Raw genomic sequence first — 21,345 nt, forward strand, 5'->3', positions numbered from 1 at the left:
ATCAATTGTTTACCTTTTATTTTCTTGTTCTTTTTAGAAAAACAAAACCAAGTGGGAAATGGTTCTTTGCTTGATGGGCTTAAAAAGTAAAATACTTTAAAAGCTGTCAAAGAAAACGTTTCAATTTTACTTTATTTTGCACGCCGAAGGCAACAAGGCAAAAAGCTCTTCTTGTTACGATGGGTCAAATCTGTCTTAACCCAATCACACATTTTAAAATATTTTTGATCCAATAAATAAATAAGAATGACAATAGGTACTAAGTCTACGCCACATAAAATTTAAATTGTTAAATTTATCCACAACTCACGATAGGCTTTAATTTTTTTTAAAAACACTTATCCGCCACGAATTTTGATAATTAACAAACTGATAATGATATCTGAAGATTTTTTATAAGTTTCACATTTAAAATTATAAATATTAAAAAATATTTTTAATAAAATTTTAAATTTTAAATTATATAAACCGGTATGTAAATTTCTAATAATAACTTATAATTTTACATAAAATATTTAATTCTAAATCTAATCAACGTAAATAAAAAATCAAAATTTCAACTCAATTAAAAAAAACACAAGTCCAACACCAATTCTTAAATTTAAGTATAAAATACACAAATTCATTCAACAATAAAAGTACTTTCAATTAAAGAAGAAATAAAATAAAAAACTGGAATAGTATCCAAAAGTAACGACACAATTACGCAAAAGTATCTACTGCACTAGCAACAACTATCATCTTATATTCTTATTCAGCACTAGGGATGGCAATTGTACCCGCAAACCCGCAAACCCGCCCAAATCCACCCGCCAAAATCCGCCCGTTGCGGGTGATTTTACCCGTTGCGGGCGGGTTTAGTATTATAAATTAAAACCCGCACATGGATGCGGGTGGGTTTGGTATTAACCTTATATCCGGTGGATACCCGCATGGATATCCACCAAACCCGCAATATTTTTTTCAAATATTTTTAATTTAATTTTAATCTAAAAATGTATAAAGAAAATAATGTCATTAATTAAATTACCAAATAGCCAAAGACTCAAAGTTGTGTATGTGTGTATGTGGCCTATATCCTATTCTAAAGTCATAATCTAAAGAAAACTAAAGGCATTTTCCTTCGAATTAGTATTTGAAAATATTAATCTTAATTATTATTATAAGCATTGTGTTGGATGGGTGCTTATGGTGGTGAATGAAATGAATATCTTCTCTTGGAGCTTGTTTTAAATGATAATATGAAATGTAATTATTATTTTTAGATACTAGTTTGTGTTTTTTAAATGGATTTGTGTAATTTATATTTAAATTTGAGAATTTGTGTTGAATTGATGTGGAAATTTTAATTTTTCATTTACATTATTTAAATATAAAATTGAGTATGTTATATGGAATTTAAGGTTATTATTATAAATTTATATATTAAATATTTATGATTTTAAATACGGAAACCCGCAAAAAATCCGCCGGATACCATTGCGGGTTTGGTAATTGTTAAAACCCGCTGCGGGTGGGTTTTTGTAAAAAAATTAAAACCCGCTGCGGGTTGCGGGTGGGTTTGGTAATTTAAATTTTATGCGGGTTTGGGTTTGGTAATGGCAAACCCGCTGCGGGCGGTGCCCATTGCCATCCCTATTCAGCACCAGCTTCAAGATTTAAATATCTCTATTTTATTCACCAATATTAGTACTCATCCAAAACAATTTCTACAATAATGATTTAACATTAAGATATTCTAACACTAATACTTTCTAAAACAATAATCTGAAGAATAAAATTATAATAAGTATATAATAATACATAATTATACAATAATCATAAGAAATATATAATAATCCATAATTATATAATGAAATTAATTTGTATACAATAATAATTATAAGTATCAAAATTATTAAACTTTAAAAAATAATAAAAAAAGTGCGGGTTGGCGGCATATACCAAACCCGCCCACAACCTAGTGCGAGTTTTAATTTGTGATACCAAACTCACTCACAACCTGCAAAATTATCCGCAACGGATGGTATTTGGGAGGCGTGTTTGAGCAAATTTATGGGTACCATTACTATCTCTAATTATAATATATGTACATTTATTTTAAAATATTAATGTATAAGTGACAATTATATAAAATTCAAATATATATTTCACACATACATTAATTAATTCTAATTTCTTTTTTAATTTCTCCAATGTTATATCATAATATGTATTGTTGATGCCGAAAAACGCATCAACAACTGTTTTTTTTTGTAAGGAATAACAGCACGAATCCAAGATCAAATGTCAATCCGACTGCAACTTTCTACACCTACCATACACAAAATACGGTTAAGACACGACGGTGGGGGTTCCGGCATAGATCCTCCAAAGACTAAGTTAAATGTTTTGTGTATAAGGAAAGACAAATGAAAAGAAGGAATTGAAAATAAGTTAAAATCCAAGAATTCTCCAATAGAGGTGTTGTCAATTTTGTAGAAAGTAAAAAAAGCTTTAAGATTGGTAACTTGGAGAAGTTTTTGGTTAATTTGCTAAACCCCTTTTCAACTTAAATAGGCTCTTGATTGTGGGTGGTCACCTCCTCGGTTTTAGCCTACTTTCTTGAGAAGTTATAGCTAATTGTTAGTTGAAGGCGGTTTAAAAAGTTGTGGTATGTAACTTCTCTAAAATATAGGCCACGTTATCCTGACAAATTATTTTCCATGTCAAGTTAGCACATCCTCAGATCGAACAAATGACTTTATAGTCGAACTATTTCACTTTTAGATCAGATTGGTGGATTTTCATGTTACTTGTACAAACTTAAGGTTGCATTTATAAACCAGATTGTCTACATGAGCTTCGAGCTATAAATCAGGTCGTCCACGTAAACTCCAGATTTACTTATAAACCAAGTCACCAACATAGGTTTCAGGTTGTACTTATAAACCAGGTCGCCAACATAGACTCTTGGTTTATACTCATGAGGTCAGCTCAATGCCATTTGGCTCCGAGCGGGTTAGATTTGATTGTATTTCTCGATGCTATTAGAAAAGTCCAACCTGAACACCAGTCTCGTAGTTTTCAGAATCTAAAAGCCATTACCGGTGTTGAAAACTAATTATTGAAAAATAGAAAAAATTTCACGAACCCAACATGTATAATAATTCTTTAATGAGGACACGCTATTAAAACATATGGTTTATTAGAGTGTTTGTCCTAATTTTATTAAACCGCAAAGTTTAACAATGTGTCCGCATACATAAAAAATGAGATTGTCTGCATAAGAAAATAACCATACACAAAAAAATAATAATAAAGAAACATATACATATAAAGAGAACTCTCACTAGATAATGATTAGATATACATGGTTCTCTTACTTTAACATTATATAAAATAAGCTAAAGTAAAAAAAAAATTAATATATTACAAGATAAGATAAATTGCATTGAAATGTGTGTTTTTCTTATCTTTTACCTTTCTTTTAATTTATTGAAGGATCCTTTAATAAAATTTTACTCTATATATATAAAGCTCTTCTCTAATGAGGATATCACTAAAGTAAAAAAAAAGAGAAGATTTTATTATATTTGAGATTATTATTTTTATTTGTTATTGCATTGAAAATTGTATTTTGTTTGTTGGTATCATCATCACTTTGTTAAAATAAAGATATTTTCGTTAAATTTTTTTTCTATTTATACATATAAAAAATAATCTTCCTTCCCCTCATTTAAAAAAAAAAACTAAAATAAATGATAAAAGATACATTTGTGTTTTTTTTTTTGTCTAAAATGAAGGCTCTCTCAGTAGAAGAGAATTCTATTTATCGACTTTAGTTATATAACTGATAAACTTAAACAATGAATAAATAAAAGGGAATAATTGAGAATATTTTATTTAATTTCATTACGGAGGACTAGGATACTTTTATATTTGAAAAATATTTTTCTTATCATCTTTAAGCTCCTAAAACTTAAAATATTTTGTAAGAGAGAAAATTACTTCGGTTTAATTATTAAACTCTCATAATTACTTTTATAAAGTTTGAACATTTATTCTCACAGTAGTCTCACATTAGACCAAAGGCTTATTGGTGCTTAAATGACTGTTTATTCCATAAGAAAATCGGTTAACAAAGTGAAATTGAGTCGTTATGGGCCTGAGCTATGAGGGAGCGTTGTGTTGCTTAGTTCACTCATGAATACACGAATCAATCACAAAGCATGTGAGAGTCTCCCTTTACGTATGATAGAATGTTTGATCTCATTTTTCTTGACATCTGTCTAATTAGCTATTTTTCATAAGGCAAGTGTTACCTTACAAAAAGATGTAAGAAACATCAAAGATTGTCCGAGCGGTCTAGGCGGTGATGTGTTGTTCGGTGATTCGAAGAATGGTGAGTGGAGACAAATCGAGAATGGGACCGGTGAGGGGGTTGTTGTGGAGACTTAAAACTCAGAGCTGGTCAAGCTGAGTTAAAGTGTGGGGAGGGAAAGTGCCACAAACGACAGTTACCCGATAGTCTTTTACGCTATCCACCGGTTTGTCCCGGTTCCCCACAACTCCCCTTACTATCACCTAACATTTCCGCCACCGTTCGATTTTCAAAAATCGAACATGTAAAATTTAATACGATTCGACACAAACATGACATGAGTAAATGAGTATGGATTGTCAAATTTGACACAATTATTAAGGGTGCGTTTGAGATTGAGGTGCTGTAGCTTTTAAGCTACAGCTGCTGTGAAAAAAAAGCTGTAATTATGAAACAAAAGTTAATAATATATAGTAAATATAAAATTTAAATAATAATTTTGATAAAAATATTAAAAATATAATAAATTTTATATTATACAAATGAAAAATTATATCAATATAGCTTAAAAGCTACAACAGCTAGTGTTTACCAAACACTTTAGTGCTGTAACTTTTAAGCTACAGCTGCCTAACCTCAATCCCAAACACACCCTAAATAGGCCAAATTTGAGGCGACACAATCTTTTCACGTATTGAATTAAGGTTAAAATTTTTGATTCATTTACTTGAATAATGACACTATTATATTTTCTATTCAATATTAATTTGTAACTTCTTGTCAATAAAATTCAAATATTGGACATGATTATCTCTTTTTATTTTTTTGAAAGGATATACACAATATTTTATTTATGAAATTTTATTTAGATTAAGAACTTTAATAGTATAAATACGTAAAATATTAATAAACATGTATATTTTATAATATCAATAAATTATATATATATATATGCAAATATTTAATGTAAATTTGGTAAAATATATAGATATGTAACCAATTTATTTTTCGTCCCAGGTTAGAGTCTCAAAATTTTGACACGATTATTAAATATGTCGTACTTGAATCGACTTAAATTTAACACAAAACGAACATGACCTCCTGACCCATTTTGCCAACTCCAGCTATAATGAATAATCTGGAACAACCCATATTCTTCCATCCGAACTCTTAGAGATTTGAATCTTAAAAGTTTCGATTCTATAAGATTGCCACACACCAAAACATACACTACCAAAAAAAAAGGACTTAATTGACAAAAACTATCATTTTAAGGGGTGGATGACAGTAATTCTTACCATTGTTGGAGCCAATACGAAGAAAAGATGAAATAAATAAGGAAAACAAGAGATTCACGAGAGAGAGAGAGAGAGAGAATTTAAAAAAAAATTGTACATTAGCAAAACGAAGAAACCAAAAAGAGAGTTCTTCGATTAGTTATATGGGAAAAACTATGGTGCAACTGTGGTGTTGTGTCACAGTTGCACTCAGCCGTTGGATTTCAATGGACCTCACCCATCTAAGTGGATCCAACGGGTATATGCAACTGTTACGCGGTACCACAGTTGCACCGTAGCCGGATCCTAATTTTATTTACTTTATGTTTATTTCAAATCTTCAAATGCTGAAGTCTTCGTCCATTATTTTCAGTTTGATATCTTTTCACATCTATAGCAGCAATACACTCTCATGCCTCACTTGAATCTCGCTAATCAAAAAAATATTAACTAATAAAAATTTTTGCCTAATTAAAGTTTAAGTGGAATTCATTCATTAAATAAGTATTATTATTATTATTATTATTATTATTATTATTTAAACATGTGTATTTGATTAACTCGAAAAAATTGATCAGTCAAAATTTTTTTGTGGTTAAAAATAAAATAGAGTACATTTATCACGTAGGCTTATTCCGTAAAATACTCCAATAAATCTCCACAAAATCTCTAACCTTTTGCCACATACTCAAATTATTATTATTATTAGGCAACTCAAATTTTACACAAGATTATTCAGTTCATGAATAATAAATCATATGTTACGGATCGAGGGTAGAGGGTCAATCATCAAAACGAGGATGAGATCACCGTCATACCAAATATCATCGCACAAAAATGCCAACTTATACAGAAAACATGATGATGGAACAAAATCAGAGTCAATTAGTTTTGTCTGCCAATGAAGCTTCATTATCATGCTCAATCACATCACCTTTCTCACCCAATAATGTCTACACAACCGAGCAATTTCCTTGTCAAGTCCATCGCGTCTACGAAGTACAAACTACAGCTTCGTAGGCAAATGGATCTGTTATTTTAAAACTAAGCTTCGGTGCTTTGCTGCACGAATTTTGTTGCCTTCTTGGAGTAAGTATTATTATCATATTTCATAGGCATTAGGGTCAGGCCCTGGACTGCCGATAGATGGGCACTAGCACGTTTAAGCCTACTGTTCAACAGAGACATAGCTTGGGCTTCAAACAAATCAAGGAATTGGGCCAAGCTCAACCCAGAGAACGAAAGCTACTGCTTCGTCCTCCAAGTCCTGCAAAAGCACAAGGTTGCTGTAGCGAAAAAGTCACAAGTAGGATTCTTTATAGTTTTTTATACACTAATGATGCATTTCACTTCTTAGATTGGAGCATCGAAATTCGGAATTGAAATCTTTGATAATGTTTACTTTACAAAATAGAGGTAAGAATCAAAATTAGAATCGTGGAGCACACCTAAAATGTGAATGGGGAATAAGAGATTGATTCTTAAGGGAGGTAGGAATCAAACTCTCATTCTCAAGATTGACTATTTTACCCCTCTAAAAATTAAAAATATTCATTTTATCCCCCGTTTAAAAAATTTATTATAATTAATCAATATATAATTGTATTAAATGATTAATATATTATAATTTATTTATTAGAGTTGGTTTGTATTTTTGTGCTAAAATTATTCCGATAGATAAGGTAAATCGTATGCCCCATTCTCCGAACCTGTAGCTAATTAAGAAAAGAATCTCAGTCCCAAGATCAGTCTCTCCAATAATATTTGGGCCACCTTTTAATTATTAATATTTGGCAAAAGCAACATAGAGATATGTGTGTGTGTATTTATATTTATTTATAGTTGCAATGGTATTCTCACATAGATAATTGTATTGATTTACTGAATTAAAGAAGAAAATAACTGTAATTGTAGGTGCTATGTTCCAAAAGGCACCTAACCATGCCATGTGTTAATCATATATATTAGATAACAAAATCTATTTCAGGGTAAATAACGCCCAAGCTATTCCGGAGGAATAACACCTAAGGAAAAAAATTCTCCCGGAGCTTATAAAAATGGTAAGAGGGGGAGATTAGTTCCGTAATACATTAGTTCAGGGAAATCATGTCCAAAGGTCAAATAAGTAATTAGGAAACACACAGCACATGGGTGGAATAATTCCTTAGATCAAATTCACCTCCACGTGTACATAAATTATGGGTGACACGTGTGGTTAGATTGATGGTTTAAAGCAAAACCCTAATTCCACATCGCTCGTCATCTATAAATAGAGACTCATCTCTAAGAGAAAAGGGGTCTTTGACCTCTAAAAAAAGTATTGTTCATATCTAGAGAGAAACCCATCTTCTCTATTTTTCTTCCTTCTTTAAAATCTTAATCAAACACTAATTTGGGCGTCGAAGTACCTTTTTTAGGTACACACTCCATCGGATTCAAGGCCAACGATCGTGACAAATTCTCCACAAATTAAAAATACGTGTGAAGGTAAATTTTGGCCCTTCAATAACCAATCTTAAATCAAATTATTCCGAGTATTGCTTACTTTTTTGTCATAATTTTTTTGTGCATAAGCTTTGAGTAATACAAATGATCCAAAAAATTAAGTTTTAGGATGTGGCGTTCAATTATTGGATGATAGAATATTAATTTTACTAATCATAAAATTTATTATTTAATAAACGAATGCTACGTAACAGTTGGAATTCAAATGATGACGAAGTATTCCAACAATTCGAAACTTGCCCTCTCTTCCCAGTCATTTGTTAATACAATCATTATTATTATACTTAATACGTTTGCCCTCTCTTTGAAGTCTCAACATTCGCTTTTTAAATGAAATATCTGTAAAGGCTGTTAGACTAGTAATATTGATTAATGTTAAGTTCTTGGGGCTAAGTGCTTGCCTATTTGAAGTTTTGAACGGTTGAATCTCTTATGGTCGTAATTTCTCTGTCTCAATGAATTTCTAAAATAATTAATAGACTCGTCAAATCTTGGCTCCTCTCGATCGGTTTCACTAATTTACGTTGGTTTTTTTTACTTCCTTTTTTGAGAATGCTATGTCTGTGTTGTTTGCCGAAAACTATTGTTTTATCTTGTGAATCAAATCATAATAAGAATTATGTCAACATATAGTGACTGTATTATTTAATTAATTAGAGAAAAAAGTATTAAATACAAAGTAATTTCTATGTAAATTAAAAAAAGCTTTCCATAAGATAAGAGCTTCAAGGACTTGCCCCGTAGCGGCAACAGTTTAAGCAATTTCATTTCCGTCCGAATCATTCAGTGATAATCTTTAGTTCTAAATTAAGTTACAATAAAATATTTATCCAATCAATTAATAACTTCACGAACATTAGTAATTTTCAGATAGCATAAAACCAAGAATCGGAGATTCGGTTTTCTGATTATCGGAGCCATCTAGAGTCTAGAAAATTAAAGCATGCAACAGGTGGCAAACTGTTATGACTTCTAAAATCTCTCGACAGCTGGACGTGAAACTTGTCACCCTCTATCTCACAGTGATCCAGTTATCCATTTTCCATTCCAACACGTGTAAACTAACGAACAAGCTCCTGTCACAAATTCTTAAACACTCCGGCCTCGTACTCAAACAGCAGCCCCCTTACCCCGCCCTAAGAATCCTCATTATCAAACCACTTGTTAAAAAAAGACTGAGCCAAGAACAACCACAAAAACTAAGGCCGCAGCATGATCATGATCTGCCCATAAACTACGGCGACGTTTTTGACGTGTCTGGGGAGCTGGCATCCCAACCCGTTGCCCAGAGAGATGCAGCAGCCATGCAGGCAGCTGAGAACATGGCCCTTGGAAAGACCCAAAGAGGCGGCCCTGCTGCTGTCATGCAATCAGCGGCCGAAGCCAACGAGAGGGCTGGTTTCACCAGCCACTCGACGGCCACGCATATAGCCCGGGACCAGGGCGTCACTGTTTCTGAAAGTACAGTCGCAGATGGTAACCGCATCATCACAGAAGCAATTGGTGACCAGGTTTATTTACACGAACGATCAGTCTTCTCTAGTATTTAATGACACTATTAATTACATTAATTTGTATGTACACATGTATACCCCAAGTGACCTCATGCTAGCTAATAGAAAAAATTAGTAGGTATTAGCTACTGTTCTAACCATCAATTTCATTTGATTTCATTTTTAATTTGACAGGTTTTGGCGCAATATGCGACACCAGAGGTGCCAACAAGAGCCAGCGGAGCAGCTCTTGGACGCGATCAATCTACAATTGGTGAAGCTCTAGAGGCAACAGCACTTTCGGCGGGGGACAAAGCGGTGGATCAGAGCGATGCAGCAGCTATATATGCGGCCGAGGCGAGGGCTTCAGCCACTAATGAGATCAAACCTGGTGGGATTGGTTCCAGGGCACAGTCCGCTGCCACTCAAAATGAGCGTACAACCTTCTTTAGTGACAAGATTACCATCTCCGATGTCTCGGGGGTAATGAATTAATTTTTATTTGTTCATCGAACTAATTAATATTGAACTGTTAATTGTCTGCGGTGGGAGAATGGAGATATGTAATGTGAAAAGTTTTTATCAATGACTGGGCAGGATGCAACCACAAAACTGAGTGATGATAAACCAGTGACCCGTGAAGACGCTGAAGGAATAATAAGCCCAGAGATAAGGAACAAGCCCGATATGAGGACCACGCCTGGAGGTGTGGCGTCTTCCATGGCTGCAGCCGCTAGACTTAATCAAAGTAAATGATACTATAGTTTTGTATGTTCTATACGTTTGAGGATTGAGTTCGTAGTCGTGGGTTTCATAAGAATAAAGCAACATGTCAGTGTGTATGTATTGTAACAAACTAATATAATAATTAAATAACCAGTGCCTGTGCGTATCCTTATGTAATATATAGATAAGCTTGTACTCCTTTTCATGCTTTCTATATTCTGCCTAGACCAATTTTGCATTTTATGCAGGAACTGGAATTCCGATCTTTGTATAATTTGACATGGATTCTGCGTTGGATGAGCTCATGGTTTTGATTTTCCGGAGCTAACCTTTGCTCTCATCATCACACCTTATTATCCCTTGTTATTTAATCATTGTTTTATTTTTTATTAAAATTAATTACTAGAAGCTCCTGTTCCTTGAGCACCGAATCTTGGAGTATATCATTTGAAAACAAAAGAAAATAAGTTAAAAAGACACGGCATAGAAATTAATTGAATGAAAACATTACGGCAAAAAGACACGGCCTCGAGTCGATTAGGGGGTCTGATACACGCACACACACGTATATATAAGAGATTTAAGGGGTTCCACCCTTCGATCATAATCCATGCATGAGATTTCACGGGCTTGAAGGTCCACAAATAGGACCGGGAGTGAGTTGGACGTTTGGTCAGGATTTTCTGCTATACTACTGTTCGTCCAAGAAGAAAATGCTCTCTCAAAATTAAGTTGTTGTGGTGGATCTAATTTGCAGGTATTCATAGTCGTTGTGGGTCAAATTGGGGCGTATTCATGTAAGTAAACAATGAAAACGATAAAGCAGATAATATGAGTATTTAAAAAGTGAAAGGGCTGATAGAAAATAGACAAGCCAAATATAAAATAAATGTTGCAGAGCTTGTGTTCACACGTATCTGTATGATCAATTTATAGATGCATGTCCGCTATTTATAGTTTACAAGTGAGCAGCTTTTGAGCGGTGGAAGGATTTCAAATTCGTATTATATCTTATAATTACTTTGATCAAATAGCGACATATTGAATTTGAATCTCAATGTGTGTTACATGTAACTACATGCGCATTGCAAATCATGCAGTTACTTTTGGAATTCACTTTCTAATGTCATTAGTATGAAACACGCATTACTTTTATTAAGAGATGGATAGACATATCTCATAATACTCACTCTTGAATGAAAACGAATCCAGTACTGATCTGAGCTTGTCCTGAGCACCGGATCAGTGGCCAGCAATTGCTTGGGGCTCACATAAGGCAATTACTGACCATTGATCTGGTGCTCAGGACAAGCTCAGATCAGCACCGGATCTTGGTCCCTCTTAAATATCCACTATTTGATTATTGTACTTGACATTTGTTTAGGAAAAATTTTATTAGAAAAAAACCTAAAGCAAGAGAAAGTGAATTATCTTGTTCAGGAAAAACCTAGGTGGAGCTTTGATTAATACATTAATAAAATTGTCTAATGTCCATATTTTAATATTTTTGTTTTGTTGGAGTTCATGAGCATAAGAAAACTTCAATGGTATATGCTTTGTCATGTCACCTTTAATATAAGTTCTTTGAAGTTTAGTTATGCAAGCAATATTATCTTCATAAACTATTGTTGTGTCGCCCATACTGAAAGATAATTTACAGGCACTCTGGATATGATAGATAACAATCCTTTATTATATACATTCTCGACTTGCCTCATGCAGTGCAAGGATTTCAGAGTGGTTAGAGGATTAGAAACAAAAGTTTGCTTCGTAGATTTCCTAGAAATCATTGTACCATCAAAAGTACAAAAAAGATATTATATTTATGAATTGGTCCTATGGGGATCAAACAAATATCTTATAATAGCGTAACCAACAAGACCTAAATTTTTCGTTAAATTCCCAAATCGATTGTCTCTTAAATATAACAAAAAATATGTTTAAAACCATTCTATTGTCTTTTCACTCTTTTGGTTCATTTAGAACTAAATTTAGCTAACATGCTAATAGAAAATGCTATATCCAATTATCCATTCTAGTACATTCGGTTAAAATTAGGGCACTAATTGTATTTAGTTATGGTACCTTCGAAACAAGTATCTATTCGTCATCCTCTTTATGATGGAATATATTTTTATAGGATCAAGAGACCGTACTACCATTAGGTTACTTAATGGGTAATATCATCCTCTCTGCACGATCTTAAAGGGATTTATTTTTTCATGACTTTAATTATTGTGTTACTAAGGCCCATAGTATCCAGATGAATTTCAACGTCAAGGAACCAAGATAAATAATTTTCACCACAAGTAACTAGAGTATCAAATTTAAGTTTTGTGAGGTGAGCCATTAAAATAAATAAAGAAAAATCATAACAATTTAATAATGAAAGTATAAGGAAATAGAATACTTCTTGTATTAGAGTGTATAAATATTGATAGCAGATTGTGGATCTAACTGCAAAGTATCCAAAGTACGCAAATAAATAATGGAAATAATAAAGTAAAAAATATATAAAACAGAAAGGGCTGATTGAAAATAAGTAAGCCAAATATTAAACAAATGTTGCAGAGCATCTATTAATGTGTCTATCTTCAAGTTATGAATTCTCTGAATGTTAATCAAATTACAGATGCATGTCCTCTAGTTTATAAGTGAACGGCTTTTGAGCGGCGGAAGCAATTTCAAATTTGCATTATATATTATAGTTGTCTTTAATCAAATAACATCACTCTTTAAATTTTAAGGTGGTGTGCGCAATACACTCTTTATAAATTGACTATGTGAAATATACATACACATCATAAATTATGAAACTACTTTAAAATTTATTTTCTAAAGTTATTAGTACGGAACACACAGTACAGACTTATCTCATAATTGGGTGAATTTTTAGTTCAATTAAAAGGATTTCTGCTTGGACAACATCCAAGGCAGCAATACCGAAAAAGTACAAATCTGTTGCTTCAAATAATTATGGTATTTGTTTTTAATACTACTCAAGAAATAAGTAAAATACGAAATAAACACAATAATGTCACGCAGCTTGATGGATCAGAAGTTTCACTGACAAGTACGATTCAGCTGGCTTTATATGAAGAGAAGAGATACTACCAGCAAAGACAATATGCTACAGCTCATCTGTGTGATCTGATATAATAATAATAATACTGATTAAGATGCTCTGAATTTGCAGCAGTCTGCTGTGCTGTGCTGCCCTATTTGCCTCGTAGATGTATGCATGTCAATTATCTCTTCCTCAAATCGCAATCATTTCCTTGTTCCTCCTAACACATGAGAAGTTTGAGCATGAGCTACCTATCTTCAATTATTTTATAATATTATTAATATTTCACTATGATTATGCACTGACTTTCTTGACTGTCCATGACCCATAAAATGATAAAATTCGTACTGGATAAAGCATTTATTGATTATATTAGTACCTCACTGTTGTGATCACGTGTGTTTGTGAATGCCCCATTTGTGAAATTAATTTTTTGCTAGCACCTTAATCGTAGCTCCGTTATTGTTCAGAGGAAAAGTGAAATCAACAGCCGCGAGGAGTACTGAAAGCAAAGCAGCCTTAAGTTGGAGGGGGAAGCGAAAACTTGAAACTTCATTCTACAATTATTTATGCAGAAATACAATGCAGGTGATGGTGATTTTACATACACAAGCTTTGTTCTCTGGAAGTGGTCACACAATGTATGGTCCTTCTCCAAAGGTAAAAAGAAAAACGCACTTTTGCAACTATGTAATGCAAGCAGCAGCTTTTCTTCCCCGAAAACTACAAGTCTGGTAGAAATTTCACTTTTTTGCATGGCCTAAAAATGGTATGAAATTGATTCACAGTGCAAACTTAATTGGCTGCAAATTCCGGTTGGTAACGTAATAGGCACAGCTGGGACGGGCTGCCGATAAAAACTACAAGACAAGCATATATAATGATTCTCTTTTACTTTTGGATGCTCTCATTTTGTAAAGAATAAATTTTGGATTACCCATCTCTTGAATTCACTATGTTCAAATCATTCCTTTTAAAAATCTCAAATCATCCCTAAATGTATTATTGTCTTTTACAAAATTAACTTAAGCTCACATTTTATAAAATACAGACAAAGTTTTAAAAAAACAAAAAGAATAATGCCAACTTTAATGCAGTAATTTTTTTTGGGGTATTTTCTCTATTTTCCCTTTTTTGTATTTTTTTTCATCTGGATATTATCAGGATGCTTGAAGTTGAATCTTTGGGCAAGGAAATCGGGGTAGTTTTCTTGGAAACAAAACGGGGTTGATGCATACAGTTTCCAGAACTGTTGGTGGTTAGAGATTTGGAAATAAACAGAAGCAAAGTATTAGTTAGATTAAATGGATGGAGGTGCAAGCAAGCATGGTGAACCCCACCCATGTGCCCATGGCGTGACCGTTTTAGGGTTCGTTGGACCATCCTTGTAGACACCTGATCTTCTCTAAAATTTTACCCTGCTTATTAGCGAGTCCCAAAAATGCTTTCTTTGTTACATCATGGGCAAGAAAAAATATAAATAATTGTATTTGTACTTATTGATCCCCCCCCCCCCCCCCACCAACCACCCCAAAAAAAATGCAATACTGAAGCTGCACGAATTTTATAGACTGAAAAATAACATAACCATGTATCATTTAAAATGTGGACACAATCAAGAAGGTGCCAATCTTGGCTCAGCCTATAGCTATCTTGGGACCAGTTAATTACATAAGTCAGATATATTAATTTTTGGAGATTTAGCTTTGGCTTGGTTTGATATTTAATTTGTTTAGCGGTTGTAGTTTTCAAGGCATAATTATAAAGTGTCTGATAAGCATTTGAAACTATAGTTTAGATTAAAGTGATAATTTATTTCATGGACGCTTTGTTTGAAACCTATGTTATCCTTGATTCATTTCACGGATTTTTACTCTTAAATTCTTATTTATCAAATATTGTCAATTTTATTTCACATATTGAGCTTCTATTTTACAATAACTACTATTAAGCCGCGCCACCATAATGCAAAATGAAGCATTAATGTAGTTAGCATGTTACTAGCTAATAATCTACCATAGCTTAATCTAATTTCAATATATTTTTTTGTTCTAAAGTCACAAACTCATTGTGCCCACTTAGTTTATACATATATACTTTCTGGCTTAACAATTTAATTAGATGAAAATACATAGGACCCACAATATTTGGAGTTGAGAATTGCACCTATAGATATGATAATGAATCTTAAAAGTGGTTAATGGGGAGGGTCATTTGCACATTTGTTAGTTTGATCAAATCGGTAAAATTGTCATCATCAGCATCACTACATTTTCTCTTTTGGCTTTTGCGTACAAATTTAAGGTTATGTATTACAATAGTGGTAACCAAATCTTGGGTATAATGTAAAATACAACTTTTGACCAAAAACGTTTAGAAGTGGCTTTACAGATTCTCTTTTATGATTTTCAGTAAATGACTAAATATGCAAACAATTAGCACATTTGTAAAACATTTACAAACGAATTGACTTAATAGTGGAATGTGAAGGAACCATTCGTGGGAATTTCTTGGCAAATGCTTCCAAAAGCTAGTTTAAACATTTTTCATTTATTTATTGCATTGTTTCCTTTAACTTCTTCCACCCATTGTTTCTCTGGCTGGGGAGGGGATTTTTTTTTTTTTGGTTTTTTGTATTTGGTTTTTTCTTTTATTTTATTTTCAATCTTCTATTTATATTTTGATGTTTTAATTTTTCTAATTTGCTTTTTATATTTTCTATATGGAGGTTTGTTTTTCTTGTTGTTTGTTGGGTATTGTTTAACTACTCATCTTAAGATCAGGAATGGTCGTAGATGATGTTGTGTCAATGTTCGAATTAGGAGGGTGTGTCTGTATATATTGGAGTTGATGAATGGCTCTAATAGTGGTGCATCAATATTCAAGTGACCTGGTGTGAGTTACCGATGCCATGGGTTAAGGGCTTGTCAAGAGACTCGTCAGGGATATACTCTATATGGAGTGGTTATGTTGTTGAGCTTTTATTTGTGTTCATAGTTAGTATCGTGTTATGGTGTATTATGTTATGTTTGTATTATCATTTTCTTTCTCTGACTGGAAAAGGAATTCCATCTGCATTAGTCATAGGTCTTATCCTATATATTGTGCTTAAGCTTAGTTATCCTGTATTAGTCATATTGTATTTATGCTCATGTGACATTATATTTTTTATTTATACCCCTGTGGCATTTTATATTGTTGACCATTATTGGTCCTTAATGAAAGACATACTTTATTTTATATATATTTGAAAAAACAAATTCCACCCGTACTTTTGTTCGATGGTGAAATAGCTACTGAATCCGAAATAGCAATAGTTTGTACTAATGGTTCTAGCTAGGGAAAAGCTATTATAAATAAATTATTACAAACTTAATGAGTTAAATTTATAATGAGTAATTCGGAGAGCCCAGTGTTTGGTTGCGTGGGGAAGTACCCTAATTATAACTACAGAGATATTTTTGTTAACGGTACTCTATGTTATTAAATACATCATCAAATTATTTTAAATCTGTACAATCTGTCGCAGGCCAATTTCGATGAGCAATTAAACATTTGCTCTTGATTTGGCAAAATAGGCGATATCCCTAATAATTGGAGTTACGATTAACCACGTGGCAAGATTCCAAACCTCTTGCCATGTCTAGTTTCTCTTTTCATGACTGTCAGGGTCTCTAGACGAGGAGAAATTCTAAAATGCCTGAGATGTATTATAACCAATTGATGCATGCATGATATGTGTAATTGAATTTAATACAACTACCACTTGCATGATGGTTTTTCAAAATTAATGTATACATGTCATGACATTTTTTGCTTGATATATGACAAACATGGTACGTCAAATGTATTATAGAATTTCTCCTAAACGAGAACCTAACTACCAAATCCAACTTACCCGTTCAACTATTTATGTAATTGACCGAAGAATTGCTGCTATTCATATTAATAATGTTACCAACAAGCATGTAGATTAGCTGATATGAGGTTGTTCTAACTTAATTCAAATTATCGGTTCGAGACTTGGAAATATCATACAGTAGAAAGAATGCGAATCCAAATAGTTTAATACAAAAAAAAATAGCAATAATGTTAATATGTTCCCACAAGTTAACGTTATATCAAGAGATTAAAAGGAAAATGCGAAGAATGCTACTACGGAAATGTGAGATTTTGAGACTTGTATATAAAAATTCAATTATTACCAGCTTTATTCAGCGAAAATAACTGTATATAATTCCTTGCACTTGGATATATATATATATATATACACACACACATAAAGCATAAAAATTGCAATAGTAGAAGGACCCAGTGGAAAGAGAAGAGAGAGAACTTGTTAAAGTGATAAGATAATCACAACCATCTGATATACCACTTTCCTATTTTATTTTATTTTATTTATCTGAAGATGATCATCGATATTAGACTGACTGCGACCACTCTATAAGAAATTGAAGAAAAGAAGAAAGAACCTATTAATTTATTATCATTCGTATTGTTTAATAAAGCACAGAACTTAAAAACAAAAAAAAAATACAAAACAAAGGCGCCTCTGTGCGGATACTTCCCCACCCGTTTGCATGTGCAGCTTGCTTACAACCTAAAACATCAGTTTAGTATCACTCAGAAACCTCCTCCCCTCACGCGCTCATAACTTCCTACAAACCAATACCCATCCGATCAGCGCGTGTGATGAACGTGGAGAGTTAAAATAGTCGAGTCTTTTACGGCTGCCTAGTCGCCCTTGGACCCGAGAGTACAAGAAGCGGGTAACTCTCAAATCTCATCACCCAGACACTCATTGATAAGAGAGAGCTTCCCCTTCAAATTCTCTCTTCTCACTTCAATTTCTCATCTCTCCCAAAAACTTAAAAATAAAAAATGCCAAGCACACTGGGAAAAAACCTTCATATGTGCTTCACAAAGGCCGTATGTGATTCATCATCATCTCCAGCTGCCCCACTAAATAACCCAGATCATGCTGCTCATCACAGCCGTCCGTTTATTCCTTCATCGCCGTCGTCGTCAATTTTCATCAGGAACTTCAACTCTCTTTATGATTACGACTCCACTTCCAACTCCAAATTACCCTCAGCCCGCACTCACTCCTCCTCCACTCTATCATCCGAACCCGACTCCGAATCCGAACCCGACTTCGCCACGGTTGTTGCTTCACAACGCTTCTTCTTCACCTCCCCGGGTCGCTCCAACTCCATCGTCGAATCCACGCCGTCCGTTGCAACCACCACAGAATCTTCTGATACTGTCAGCCCAATGAATAATCATCAATCAGGTTCAAGTACAAGCTGTGTCAGAGATAGTGTAGCGGTCCCCACAGACTCGCCGGACCCGTACGTGGACTTTAGGAGATCCATGCAAGAGATGGTGGAGGCACGTGACTTGTTTGACGTCAAAGCCAACTGGGATTGCTTGCATGAGCTTCTCTTGTGCTACCTCGCCTTAAATCCCAAGACCACACACAAGTTCATCATCAGCGCTTTTGCTGATCTTCTAGTCAGTCTCATGTCGCCTCCGGATGCGGATATGGCCCGACGCCGGTAAAACGACTATTCCGCCGCCGCCGGCGGTGGGCGTATGTTTTCGGTAGTTAATAATAAAAATAATAATGAACGTGCAATAGCATCGAGCCGTTGTCGGTTTGTCTGATAATGATTGTCTAATCTTTGTTGCAATTAATTTGGCAATACATGCAGATATATATATATATATATATATATGTGTGTGTGTGTGTGTGTGGGGGAGCTATAAAGATGGTCCCCTTAATTTATATATATATATATTTTATTTTTTTTTTTTTGTTTTCCGTCATATCATCACCTTATCTTTTTCACAATCTCTTTTGGCCCTTGTTTCAAAGCTTAGATATCACAAAGCTTAAAAGTTGTTTATTGAGCTTAAAAGCTGTCTTGGTCGGAAAATTTTCTAAAGCTTAAAACTTCTGTTACCTGCATACTAGTGAAGACTTATGGTGTCTTATGTACGGTTGATACTTTCTTTGCACTTAAAATTAGCATCAATGCGTGCGAGACGGTTGTTTCTGTTAGAGGGAAAGTGTTTTGTTAACAGACGTACGGGTGCTAGTTGGTACTGTCGAATATGTGTACGTGGAGCACAATAATGACATAATTCTACGCTGAAGCATTCACAGAGCGAGCGTAGATGTATTTTATTAATTGAATTCCTAACATAGTAATATAAAGGATATTAGGGAGTCTACTTATAAATAAGACACGTACGAGTCTTGTGTGCGTACGTAACATTTGTATTCTATCTCTTTTCTTTGTTACATCGAAACATGCAAATCATCCATTTCGTTTTCCACTGATGGTGCATTCACTAATTAATAATTGAAATGAGCTTGAATCAAAATGAAAAATAAGAGTGAGAATGAATTATATTACTATCGATGTGTTCACTTTATCTTAAAATTGGAATGAACTATTTTAAATTATTAAAATAATAATAATAATAATTGTGTTATTATTATCATTATTATTATTAATCTTCTTATTTGTTATAATAATTATGATTATTATTATTCAAAATATATTATTAAAAATTATTATCAACAATAATAATAATAATCGTAATGATAATAATAACAACAATAATTACTATTATTAATCATCATCATCGACAACAAAATATATTAATAATAGTAATGATAATATCCATAATATCCATAATAATTATCATTATCATCATCATCATCATCACCGGCGATCAGCAGTGGCAGCAGCAGGAAGCAACAATAGTAGTAGTGGCGGGAATAGCACTAGCAGTGGCTGGCGCAATGTCAGCAAGAAATTTTTTTTCAAATACATATAAAATGGTTTAAAAATTGAGTGGAGGTAGTATAATCACTTTAGGAATGGGAAAACTCCAATAATTATTCTCAATTTTAGGTGGAATTCATTTCTAATTCCACCTCTTATTTAAACAAATAAATATATCATTCATTCTCGTTCCTATTACTGATTAGTAAGTTCCTTTTTATCTTTGATTTGATGACTCCATGTCCGCCCACGGTTTCTAAGAAGCTAATTAAGCCTCTGGTCAATACTCTAAAATCATCATTAATGAGAAAATATTAATTACATAATTTTGGTTCATGTATCACTTTAGTTAATGGACTGATTAAGAACCAGTCATGAATGATTTAATATTACTTAAAGGCAGAATTTTCGTCGTTTACGTACGTGTGGATTAAGAAGGATGAAGCCAAATTTGTAACAATAAACAAAAGAAAGATCACTGTTTTAGAAATAGTTGATTGGGCAGAATCCCGGCGTGGTGACAATATAAAAATATGCGGGCTTAAAATGAGGACAAAATGCCAAATTGCCAAACAAAGACAGATCCTGGGAATCTTGATTTTGTCCTTTATTTTTATGGTCAAATAGTTTTTGCTTTATACAAGGACTTGTGGGATAACGTTACAAATAAGATTCAGTGATGAGTAGATGCCAAAGATAATGACTTGTTTCTGAGCAAATATGGTTTTTAAATTTCAACTTGATATTCATCTGCATCCTGTATAATTTCTTATTATTAGTGGGGAGAGATTAGTTCCCGTATATAATAATTGTGCATGTGGTTTTCAGGATATCTGATTACGGAAGTTGATGATGAGTGAGCATGCATGGTGGAATCTTACACCAACATCTTGAGTCGAATATGTGTATCTGCTGCATGCATCACTGCCGTCTGCTTTGCTAGCAGGGGTTACGCAGCAAATGACGGGATTTTACTGCAATTTGCAGTTGTACGACGCATAGGGAGGGGCCACAGAGGGGGAGCATGGCTTTTGGATTTTCTTGGGCTACATGTAGGCTGGCGCGTGTAGCCTCTAGGTTTCGACCTGGGTTGGACCATGTGTCACTAGACGGGCCCTAATTTTAATGAATTACGACACCCCAATTATAAAAGCTGATTTGACGACACCGTCCC

General features: G+C 33.5%; 2 protein-coding genes across 2 annotated transcripts; both read left to right on the top strand.

Moving 5' to 3' along the window:
- The first annotated feature begins 9,050 nt into the window (after positions 1-9,050).
- Positions 9,051-10,384, top strand: LOC18046870 (late embryogenesis abundant protein D-34). Its single transcript, XM_024187562.1, has 3 exons — positions 9,051-9,596; positions 9,774-10,061; positions 10,176-10,384. The coding sequence occupies exons 1-3, from the start codon at positions 9,051-9,053 to the stop codon at positions 10,332-10,334; spliced, it is 993 nt and encodes a 330-aa protein (XP_024043330.1). The 3' UTR covers positions 10,335-10,384.
- Positions 10,385-18,165: 7,781 nt separating this feature from the next.
- Positions 18,166-19,165, top strand: LOC18046871 (transcription repressor OFP16). The gene has a single exon (XM_006443980.2). It carries the CDS (start codon positions 18,256-18,258, stop codon positions 18,934-18,936), a length of 681 nt encoding a protein of 226 aa, XP_006444043.2. The 5' UTR covers positions 18,166-18,255; the 3' UTR covers positions 18,937-19,165.
- Positions 19,166-21,345: the final 2,180 nt, after the last annotated feature.

This window comes from Citrus clementina, unplaced genomic scaffold, assembly GCF_000493195.1.
Source record: "Citrus clementina cultivar Clemenules unplaced genomic scaffold, Citrus_clementina_v1.0 scaffold_3, whole genome shotgun sequence".
Classification (NCBI taxonomy): domain Eukaryota; kingdom Viridiplantae; phylum Streptophyta; class Magnoliopsida; order Sapindales; family Rutaceae; genus Citrus; species Citrus x clementina.